This window comes from Ipomoea triloba, chromosome 1 (genome assembly GCF_003576645.1).
Source record: "Ipomoea triloba cultivar NCNSP0323 chromosome 1, ASM357664v1".
Classification (NCBI taxonomy): domain Eukaryota; kingdom Viridiplantae; phylum Streptophyta; class Magnoliopsida; order Solanales; family Convolvulaceae; genus Ipomoea; species Ipomoea triloba.
In genome coordinates, this window is record NC_044916.1 from 625,050 (window position 1) to 636,939 (window position 11,890).

Sequence of the window (11,890 nt, forward strand, 5' to 3'; positions counted from 1 at the left end):
TGAGCATTAGGCCCTATGGATATAAGTGAATTGAACTACTTGTGAGCTATTTGAGTTTGATTCCAAGTATATTAGAAATAAATTTAATTAATTACTATCAAGTTGAGCCCTAACTTTGAGTAATTCAAATAATAAATTGAGTCGAATTTGAATATCTTAATACTTGAACAATTCACAAACGAATCAAGTTTTAATAAATTTGAATTTCATAAGTAAATATATAAATAGGGGTGCGTTCAGGTGAGAACGAATGCCTAAGAAAGACTTGAGAACCAATCGCAGCCGTTCACGTGTCCAGATTTAATGGATCATATGTAATCTTTTTTATAAAAAAAAATGACGCGGTGATATTTTTGTAAATAATTCGAACTTTGGTGCAAGTAACTTGTGCTAAAAAAGTTCAAGTAACTGTGCAAGTGTGAAAGTAGAAAGTGAAAGTAAAATAACTTAAAATGCTAAAAAATACACTTAATAGTGCTAGTAATTACCTTTTTAACATTGGTATACCTAACGATAATGTCTTTTACCTTGGTGCACTTAATAATAAATTTTCGTGTAACTAATGATAACGATAAGTACACTAAATTTTGATATTAAATGTACTTTATTTGTTGTACTTTTAATACATTATTTTACATTTTTATTTCATTTTACATGCACTTAGGTGTACTATATGAAACTATTAATTGCACTTTTAATAGAATATACTTGCACTTCAAATTTAATTATTTACGAAAATTCCACCGTATATTGTTAATAAAAAAATAATTTTTCTGATCCGTTATATCTGGACACGTATGTGGATGGCTGCGATTGGTTTTCAGTTCTTTCCTGAGCAGTTGGTTCTCACCTGATCCGTCTCACATACATACATACATACATACATACATACATACATATATACATACATATATATATATATATATATATAAATCAATTCATATTAAAACAAGTCATAAAGTCTTGTAGATAGGAATACATATTTTTAAAATTTATGATATTTATAAAAATGACCCATCCTTTTGTTTTTTTTTTTTTCATTTTCTTCTCTTTATTTTCAACCTTTAGATTTACTAGATAGATGCTTTTGATTTGTTCACAGATTTTCCAGGCATGATTATTAATTCTTATGTGAGCCGGACCATATATATATATATATATATATATATATTTATATATAAAAGCCGAGATCAAACTTAAAAAAACTAGAGTAGGATTAAACTTGTGCCAACTTAAAAAAATTATAGTAGTATTATATTAAACTTGAGCCAAACTTCAATTTTGATTTTTTGAATTGCCTATATATGGGTTAAGATCAAATGAGACTTAAAAAAACTAGAGTTGGATTGAATTTGAGCAAAACTTGAAATTTGATTTTTTGAATTGCCATTAAGATCAAACGAGAACATAATCTTCCAAAAAGTAAGAACTGATCTCAACCATATATTAAGATCTATAAATGGTTGAGGGCTAAAATAATGAAACAGATCAATTTTATTATGATTATTGAAATAAAATTAGTAGTTATTTTATAATTATTTCAAATTTGAATATTTTATAAGGGGGTGGGAGTGAATTCTTTGGTAAAATTTGGTGATCAATGTTTGGTCTGGACCGATCTCGGGCTTATGCCAATTCCGGTCTGCCCCAAGATAGGCCAATGATTTTTATTTATTTATTTTTATTTAAAATAATCATAAGATTTTTCCTTTTTGAAATAAGATTTTAACCACTAATATTATGTCCAATTGAGCAACCTTTTTAATACAATAATGCAAATCTATATATGTTCACGAACACATTTTAAAATTTAATATTTTTGCTTAAAAAAAATTAAAGCTATTAGTTAATATATAAAAATTTAAATATATTCTACTAAAATAAAAAGTTTTTAAAGACTTGTAATATTAAATACTTGTAATACCATTTGTACTTGATTTTTATATAACTAATTTATGTTAGATTAACTAATTTATTAATACATTATAAAAATTGATAATTTATAAATTTGTGAATATTATAAAATATATTATAAAGTTTATTTGATTTTTAGTCAATAAATTATAAATTATTATAAAAGAGTGTAGTTAATCTTAATGCGATATATAAATTATGTAGTTAAATTGAGTGCAGTAACGCACGAGTGTTCTTGGATAAGAGATATACCCTACAAGTATGATTAACATCACAATGGTGGGATATCAAGTATTATACACGCCCCCAGAAAAAAAAAATATCAGTATAAGTAGTCAGAGAGAAAAGATAAAAAAAAAAGTTCAAAATTTAATTGAATCAACATCCAGGCATGAAACAATATTTGTTTCATAATAATACATTAGTGATGATATTCTAGTTTTTAAATATATATATATTTTTTGTATAATGCACCATCTGCATTTCACAAAATCATATTAATCAAAAAGTAAATTATCTTTAATAAGGACGTTCACCCACATAGTTGCCCGGAGGGTAATAGTTGCAAATGACGAACATCCAAGTCGTGCATGCAGCCCTAGCACAGCCAATACTCGTGGTGCCGCGCCAAACAACCTGTGTATAATGGCGGCACTCGCCACCAGGGCAAGAATTCGACGCCTCGTCAAAGTTTGGTTTCTCATCCAACCAACCCTTAACAGATTCTGCAACAGACGATTTCAAACCGGCCAATGCGATGTTTTCCCCATACGGTCCTTGTGAGTGCTTCAACGCACAATCAACAGACCTCTCGGCAGCATAGGATTCGGCAAACTCTGCTAAGGTGGAGTTCCACTTAACAGGTGGAACGCCAACTATTTCTCGAGCTGCGTTATGTACGTCAAGAAACTCTTTAATGCAATCAGATTCACAGGCAGGTTGGGCAAAAGATGTCTGGGTAATAGTGGCTAAGGCAATTATGGCGACGGAAACATGCAGAAAAGAAAACTCCATTTCCTTTTTATTGTTATTTGCAGATGATATACAATAAAAAGGAAACACAAGAGGAAATGGAAAAATGTAGTCTTTCTACAAAGATGCAATGACCATTCCTATTGGGTTATAGGGTATTTATTGGAGTGATGTATCCTAAAAGAGTGGATTGCTTTTAAAAATTTCTATGGCTTAAAAATACAAGAATAATGGTCACTTCACAAATATTGATCAGCTCATTTAATTTGGAACACAAATATTTCTAGGTAGAGTATTTATAGCAAGAAAGTGAAAAAAAAAAACATTTGTTTATCAAACATTTTAATTAAGCATGGCATCCTAATTAAATTCTTTTAAAATTGAATTTATTAATTTATAGATAGTCTTTAAATATAAAATAATGATAGTGTTGCACAAATTATATCTAGTGTTATCGTCTCTTTATAATTTTTCATATGCATTATTGGTCATCAATGGAATAGCCAACCTGCCTTGAGCATTAGGCCCTATGGATATAAGTGAATTGAACTACTTGTGAGCTATTTGAGTTTGATTCCAAGTATATTAGAAATAAATTTAATTAATTACTATCAAGTTGAGCCCTAACTTTGAGTAATTCAAATAATAAATTGAGTCGAATTTGAATATCTTAATACTTGAACAATTCACAAACGAATCAAGTTTTAATAAATTTGAATTTCATAAGTAAATATATAAATAGGGGTGCGTTCAGGTGAGAACGAATGCCTAAGAAAGACTTGAGAACCAATCGCAGCCGTTCACGTGTCCAGATTTAATGGATCATATGTAATCTTTTTTATAAAAAAAAATGACGCGGTGATATTTTTGTAAATAATTCGAACTTTGGTGCAAGTAACTTGTGCTAAAAAAGTTCAAGTAACTGTGCAAGTGTGAAAGTAGAAAGTGAAAGTAAAATAACTTAAAATGCTAAAAAATACACTTAATAGTGCTAGTAATTACCTTTTTAAAATTGGTATACCTAATGATAATGTCTTTTACCTTGGTGCACTTAATAATAACTTTTCGTGTAACTAATGATAACGTTAAGTACACTAAATATTGATATTAAGTGTTCCTTATTTGTTGTACTTTTAATACATTATTTTACATTTTTATTTCATTTTACATGCACTTAGGTGTACTATATGAAACTATTAATTGCACTTTTAATAGAATATACTTGCACTTCAAATTTAATTATTTACGAAAATTCCACCGTATATTGTTAATAAAAAAATAATTTTTCTGATCCGTTATATCTGGACACGTATGTGGATGGCTGCGATTGGTTTTCAGTTCTTTCCTGAGCAGTTGGTTCTCACCTGATCCGTCTCACATACATACATACATACATACATACATACATACATATATACATACATATATATATATATATATATATATATATATATATATATATATATATATATATATATATATATATATATATATATATATATATATATATATATATATATATATATATATATATAAATCAATTCATATTAAAACAAGTCATAAAGTCTTGTAGATAGGAATACATATTTTTAAAATTTATGATATTTATAAAAATGACCCATCCTTTTGTTTTTTTTTTTTTCATTTTCTTCTCTTTATTTTCAACCTTTAGATTTACTAGATAGATGCTTTTGATTTGTTCACAGATTTTCCAGGCATGATTATTAATTCTTATGTGAGCCGGACCATATATATATATATATATATATATATATTTATATATAAAAGCCGAGATCAAACTTAAAAAAACTAGAGTAGGATTAAACTTGTGCCAACTTAAAAAAATTATAGTAGTATTATATTAAACTTGAGCCAAACTTCAATTTTGATTTTTTGAATTGCCTATATATGGGTTAAGATCAAATGAGACTTAAAAAAACTAGAGTTGGATTGAATTTGAGCAAAACTTGAAATTTGATTTTTTGAATTGCCATTAAGATCAAACGAGAACATAATCTTCCAAAAAGTAAGAACTGATCTCAACCATATATTAAGATCTATAAATGGTTGAGGGCTAAAATAATGAAACAGATCAATTTTATTATGATTATTGAAATAAAATTAGTAGTTATTTTATAATTATTTCAAATTTGAATATTTTATAAGGGGGTGGGAGTGAATTCTTTGGTAAAATTTGGTGATCAATGTTTGGTCTGGACCGATCTCGGGCTTATGCCAATTCCGGTCTGCCCCAAGATAGGCCAATGATTTTTATTTATTTATTTTTATTTAAAATAATCATAAGATTTTTCCTTTTTGAAATAAGATTTTAACCACTAATATTATGTCCAATTGAGCAACCTTTTTAATACAATAATGCAAATCTATATATGTTCACGAACACATTTTAAAATTTAATATTTTTGCTTAAAAAAAATTAAAGCTATTAGTTAATATATAAAAATTTAAATATATTCTACTAAAATAAAAAGTTTTTAAAGACTTGTAATATTAAATACTTGTAATACCATTTGTACTTGATTTTTATATAACTAATTTATGTTAGATTAACTAATTTATTAATACATTATAAAAATTGATAATTTATAAATTTGTGAATATTATAAAATATATTATAAAGTTTATTTGATTTTTAGTCAATAAATTATAAATTATTATAAAAGAGTGTAGTTAATCTTAATGCGATATATAAATTATGTAGTTAAATTGAGTGCAGTAACGCACGAGTGTTCTTGGATAAGAGATATACCCTACAAGTATGATTAACATCACAATGGTGGGATATCAAGTATTATACACGCCCCCAGAAAAAAAAAATATCAGTATAAGTAGTCAGAGAGAAAAGATAAAAAAAAAAGTTCAAAATTTAATTGAATCAACATCCAGGCATGAAACAATATTTGTTTCATAATAATACATTAGTGATGATATTCTAGTTTTTAAATATATATATATTTTTTGTATAATGCACCATCTGCATTTCACAAAATCATATTAATCAAAAAGTAAATTATCTTTAATAAGGACGTTCACCCACATAGTTGCCCGGAGGGTAATAGTTGCAAATGACGAACATCCAAGTCGTGCATGCAGCCCTAGCACAGCCAATACTCGTGGTGCCGCGCCAAACAACCTGTGTATAATGGCGGCACTCGCCACCAGGGCAAGAATTCGACGCCTCGTCAAAGTTTGGTTTCTCATCCAACCAACCCTTAACAGATTCTGCAACAGACGATTTCAAACCGGCCAATGCGATGTTTTCCCCATACGGTCCTTGTGAGTGCTTCAACGCACAATCAACAGACCTCTCGGCAGCATAGGATTCGGCAAACTCTGCTAAGGTGGAGTTCCACTTAACAGGTGGAACGCCAACTATTTCTCGAGCCGCGTTATGTACGTCAAGAAACTCTTTAATGCAATCAGATTCACAGGCGGGTTGGGCAAAAGATGTCTGGGTAATAGTGGCTAAGGCAATTATGGCGACGGAAACATGCAGAAAAGAAAACTCCATTTCCTTTTTATTGTTATTTGCAGATGATATACAATAAAAAGGAAACACAAGAGGAAATGGAAAAATGTAGTCTTTCTACAAAGATGCAATGACCATTCCTATTGGGTTATAGGGTATTTATTGGAGTGATGTATCCTAAAAGAGTGGATTGCTTTTAAAAATTTCTATGGCTTAAAAATACAAGAATAATGGTCACTTCACAAATATTGATCAGCTCATTTAATTTGGAACACAAATATTTCTAGGTAGAGTATTTATAGCAAGAAAGTGAAAAAAAAAAACATTTGTTTATCAAACATTTTAATTAAGCATGGCATCCTAATTAAATTCTTTTAAAATTGAATTTATTAATTTATAGATAGTCTTTAAATATAAAATAATGATAGTGTTGCACAAATTATATCTAGTGTTATCGTCTCTTTATAATTTTTCATATGCATTATTGGTCATCAATGGAATAGCCAACCTGCCTTGAGCATTAGGCCCTATGGATATAAGTGAATTGAACTACTTGTGAGCTATTTGAGTTTGATTCCAAGTATATTAGAAATAAATTTAATTAATTACTATCAAGTTGAGCCCTAACTTTGAGTAATTCAAATAATAAATTGAGTCGAATTTGAATATCTTAATACTTGAACAATTCACAAACGAATCAAGTTTTAATAAATTTGAATTTCATAAGTAAATATATAAATAGGGGTGCGTTCAGGTGAGAACGAATGCCTAAGAAAGACTTGAGAACCAATCGCAGCCGTTCACGTGTCCAGATTTAATGGATCATATGTAATCTTTTTTATAAAAAAAAATGACGCGGTGATATTTTTGTAAATAATTCGAACTTTGGTGCAAGTAACTTGTGCTAAAAAAGTTCAAGTAACTGTGCAAGTGTGAAAGTAGAAAGTGAAAGTAAAATAACTTAAAATGCTAAAAAATACACTTAATAGTGCTAGTAATTACCTTTTTAAAATTGGTATACCTAATGATAATGTCTTTTACCTTGGTGCACTTAATAATAACTTTTCGTGTAACTAATGATAACGTTAAGTACACTAAATATTGATATTAAGTGTTCCTTATTTGTTGTACTTTTAATACATTATTTTACATTTTTATTTCATTTTACATGCACTTAGGTGTACTATATGAAACTATTAATTGCACTTTTAATAGAATATACTTGCACTTCAAATTTAATTATTTACGAAAATTCCACCGTATATTGTTAATAAAAAAATAATTTTTCTGATCCGTTATATCTGGACACGTATGTGGATGGCTGCGATTGGTTTTCAGTTCTTTCCTGAGCAGTTGGTTCTCACCTGATCCGTCTCACATACATACATACATACATACATACATACATACATATATACATACATATATATATATATATATATATATATATATATATATATATATATATATATATATATATATATATATATATATATATATATATATATATATATATATATATATATATATATATAAATCAATTCATATTAAAACAAGTCATAAAGTCTTGTAGATAGGAATACATATTTTTAAAATTTATGATATTTATAAAAATGACCCATCCTTTTGTTTTTTTTTTTTTTAATTTTCTTCTCTTTATTTTCAACCTTTAGATTTACTAGATAGATGCTTTTGATTTGTTCACAGATTTTCCAGGCATGATTATTAATTCTTATGTGAGCCGAACCATATATATATATATATATATATATATATATTTATATATAAAAGCCGAGATCAAACTTAAAAAAACTAGAGTAGGATTAAACTTGTGCCAACTTAAAAAAATTATAGTAGTATTATATTAAACTTGAGCCAAACTTCAATTTTGATTTTTTGAATTGCCTATATATGGGTTAAGATCAAATGAGACTTAAAAAAACTAGAGTTGGATTGAATTTGAGCAAAACTTGAAATTTGATTTTTTGAATTGCCATTAAGATCAAACGAGAACATAATCTTCCAAAAAGTAAGAACTGATCTCAACCATATATTAAGATCTATAAATGGTTGAGGGCTAAAATAATGAAACAGATCAATTTTATTATGATTATTGAAATAAAATTAGTAGTTATTTTATAATTATTTCAAATTTGAATATTTTATAAGGGGGTGGGAGTGAATTCTTTGGTAAAATTTGGTGATCAATGTTTGGTCTGGACCGATCTCGGGCTTATGCCAATTCCGGTCTGCCCCAAGATAGGCCAATGATTTTTATTTATTTATTTTTATTTAAAATAATCATAAGATTTTTCCTTTTTGAAATAAGATTTTAACCACTAATATTATGTCCAATTGAGCAACCTTTTTAATACAATAATGCAAATCTATATATGTTCACGAACACATTTTAAAATTTAATATTTTTGCTTAAAAAAAATTAAAGCTATTAGTTAATATATAAAAATTTAAATATATTCTACTAAAATAAAAAGTTTTTAAAGACTTGTAATATTAAATACTTGTAATACCATTTGTACTTGATTTTTATATAACTAATTTATGTTAGATTAACTAATTTATTAATACATTATAAAAATTGATAATTTATAAATTTGTGAATATTATAAAATATATTATAAAGTTTATTTGATTTTTAGTCAATAAATTATAAATTATTATAAAAGAGTGTAGTTAATCTTAATGCGATATATAAATTATGTAGTTAAATTGAGTGCAGTAACGCACGAGTGTTCTTGGATAAGAGATATACCCTACAAGTATGATTAACATCACAATGGTGGGATATCAAGTATTATACACGCCCCCAGAAAAAAAAAATATCAGTATAAGTAGTCAGAGAGAAAAGATAAAAAAAAAAGTTCAAAATTTAATTGAATCAACATCCAGGCATGAAACAATATTTGTTTCATAATAATACATTAGTGATGATATTCTAGTTTTTAAATATATATATATTTTTTGTATAATGCACCATCTGCATTTCACAAAATCATATTAATCAAAAAGTAAATTATCTTTAATAAGGACGTTCACCCACATAGTTGCCCGGAGGGTAATAGTTGCAAATGACGAACATCCAAGTCGTGCATGCAGCCCTAGCACAGCCAATACTCGTGGTGCCGCGCCAAACAACCTGTGTATAATGGCGGCACTCGCCACCAGGGCAAGAATTCGACGCCTCGTCAAAGTTTGGTTTCTCATCCAACCAACCCTTAACAGATTCTGCAACAGACGATTTCAAACCGGCCAATGCGATGTTTTCCCCATACGGTCCTTGTGAGTGCTTCAACGCACAATCAACAGACCTCTCGGCAGCATAGGATTCGGCAAACTCTGCTAAGGTGGAGTTCCACTTAACAGGTGGAACGCCAACTATTTCTCGAGCCGCGTTATGTACGTCAAGAAACTCTTTAATGCAATCAGATTCACAGGCGGGTTGGGCAAAAGATGTCTGGGTAATAGTGGCTAAGGCAATTATGGCGACGGAAACATGCAGAAAAGAAAACTCCATTTCCTTTTTATTGTTATTTGCAGATGATATACAATAAAAAGGAAACACAAGAGGAAATGGAAAAATGTAGTCTTTCTACAAAGATGCAATGACCATTCCTATTGGGTTATAGGGTATTTATTGGAGTGATGTATCCTAAAAGAGTGGATTGCTTTTAAAAATTTCTATGGCTTAAAAATACAAGAATAATGGTCACTTCACAAATATTGATCAGCTCATTTAATTTGGAACACAAATATTTCTAGATAGAGTATTTATAGCAAGCAAGTGAAAAAAAAAAACATTTGTTTATCAAACATTTTAATTAAGCATGGCATCCTAATTAAATTCTTTTAAAATTGAATTTATTAATTTATAGATAGTCTTTAAATATAAAATAATGATAGTGTTGCACAAATTATATCTAGTGTTATCGTCTCTTTATAATTTTTCATATGCATTATTGGTCATCAATGGAATAGCCAACCTGCCTTGAGCATTAGGCCCTATGGATATAAGTGAATTGAACTACTTGTGAGCTATTTGAGTTTGATTCCAAGTATATTAGAAATAAATTTAATTAATTACTATCAAGTTGAGCCCTAACTTTGAGTAATTCAAATAATAAATTGAGTCGAATTTGAATATCTTAATACTTGAACAATTCACAAACGAATCAAGTTTTAATAAATTTGAATTTCATAAGTAAATATATAAATAGGGGTGCGTTCAGGTGAGAACGAATGCCTAAGAAAGACTTGAGAACCAATCGCAGCCGTTCACGTGTCCAGATTTAATGGATCATATGTAATCTTTTTTATAAAAAAAAATGACGCGGTGATATTTTTGTAAATAATTCGAACTTTGGTGCAAGTAACTTGTGCTAAAAAAGTTCAAGTAACTGTGCAAGTGTGAAAGTAGAAAGTGAAAGTAAAATAACTTAAAATGCTAAAAAATACACTTAATAGTGCTAGTAATTACCTTTTTAAAATTGGTATACCTAATGATAATGTCTTTTACCTTGGTGCACTTAATAATAACTTTTCGTGTAACTAATGATAACGTTAAGTACACTAAATATTGATATTAAGTGTACCTTATTTGTTGTACTTTTAATACATTATTTTACATTTTTATTTCATTTTACATGCACTTAGGTGTACTATATGAAACTATTAATTGCACTTTTAATAGAATATACTTGCACTTCAAATTTAATTATTTACGAAAATTCCACCGTATATTGTTAATAAAAAAATAATTTTTCTGATCCGTTATATCTGGACACGTATGTGGATGGCTGCGATTGGTTTTCAGTTCTTTCCTGAGCAGTTGGTTCTCACCTGATCCGTCTCACATACATACATACATACATACATACATACATACATACATATATACATACATATATATATATATATATATATATATATATATATATATATATATATATATATATATATATATATATATATATATATATATATATATATATATATATATATATATATATATATAAATCAATTCATATTAAAACAAGTCATAAAGTCTTGTAGATAGGAATACATATTTTTAAAATTTATGATATTTATAAAAATGACCCATCCTTTTGTTTTTTTTTTTTTCATTTTCTTCTCTTTATTTTCAACCTTTAGATTTACTAGATAGATGCTTTTGATTTGTTCACAGATTTTCCAGGCATGATTATTAATTCTTATGTGAGCCGGACCATATATATATATATATATATATATTTATATATAAAAGCCGAGNATATTAAAACAAGTCATAAAGTCTTGTAGATAGGAATACATATTTTTAAAATTTATGATATTTATAAAAATGACCCATCCTTTTGTTTTTTTTTTTTTCATTTTCTTCTCTTTATTTTCAACCTTTAGATTTACTAGATAGATGCTTTTGATTTGTTCACAGATTTTCCAGGCATGATTATTAATTCTTATGTGAGCCGGACCATATATATATATATATATATATAT

At 27.8% G+C, this 11,890-nt stretch overlaps 3 protein-coding genes across 3 annotated transcripts; all 3 read right to left on the reverse strand.

The window, feature by feature from the left end:
- Positions 1 to 2,261: 2,261 nt before the first annotated feature.
- LOC116021613 (basic form of pathogenesis-related protein 1-like) lies at positions 2,262 to 3,001 on the reverse strand. The gene has a single exon (XM_031262067.1). It carries the CDS (start codon positions 2,926 to 2,928, stop codon positions 2,434 to 2,436), a length of 495 nt encoding a protein of 164 aa, XP_031117927.1. The 5' UTR covers positions 2,929 to 3,001; the 3' UTR covers positions 2,262 to 2,433.
- A 2,750-nt stretch (positions 3,002 to 5,751) lies between these two features.
- LOC116021607 (basic form of pathogenesis-related protein 1-like) lies at positions 5,752 to 6,491 on the reverse strand. Its single transcript, XM_031262054.1, has one exon. The coding sequence runs from the start codon at positions 6,416 to 6,418 to the stop codon at positions 5,924 to 5,926; it is 495 nt and encodes a 164-aa protein (XP_031117914.1). The 5' UTR covers positions 6,419 to 6,491; the 3' UTR covers positions 5,752 to 5,923.
- A 2,753-nt stretch (positions 6,492 to 9,244) lies between these two features.
- On the reverse strand, positions 9,245 to 9,984 carry LOC116021594 (basic form of pathogenesis-related protein 1-like). Its single transcript, XM_031262029.1, has one exon. The coding sequence runs from the start codon at positions 9,909 to 9,911 to the stop codon at positions 9,417 to 9,419; it is 495 nt and encodes a 164-aa protein (XP_031117889.1). The 5' UTR covers positions 9,912 to 9,984; the 3' UTR covers positions 9,245 to 9,416.
- Positions 9,985 to 11,890: the final 1,906 nt, after the last annotated feature.

Coding starts and splice junctions, on each gene's coding strand:
- LOC116021613 (XM_031262067.1), bottom strand. CDS start 2,928: ATGGAGTTTTCTTTTCTGCATGTTTCCGTCGCCATAATTGCCTTAGCC.
- LOC116021607 (XM_031262054.1), bottom strand. CDS start 6,418: ATGGAGTTTTCTTTTCTGCATGTTTCCGTCGCCATAATTGCCTTAGCC.
- LOC116021594 (XM_031262029.1), bottom strand. CDS start 9,911: ATGGAGTTTTCTTTTCTGCATGTTTCCGTCGCCATAATTGCCTTAGCC.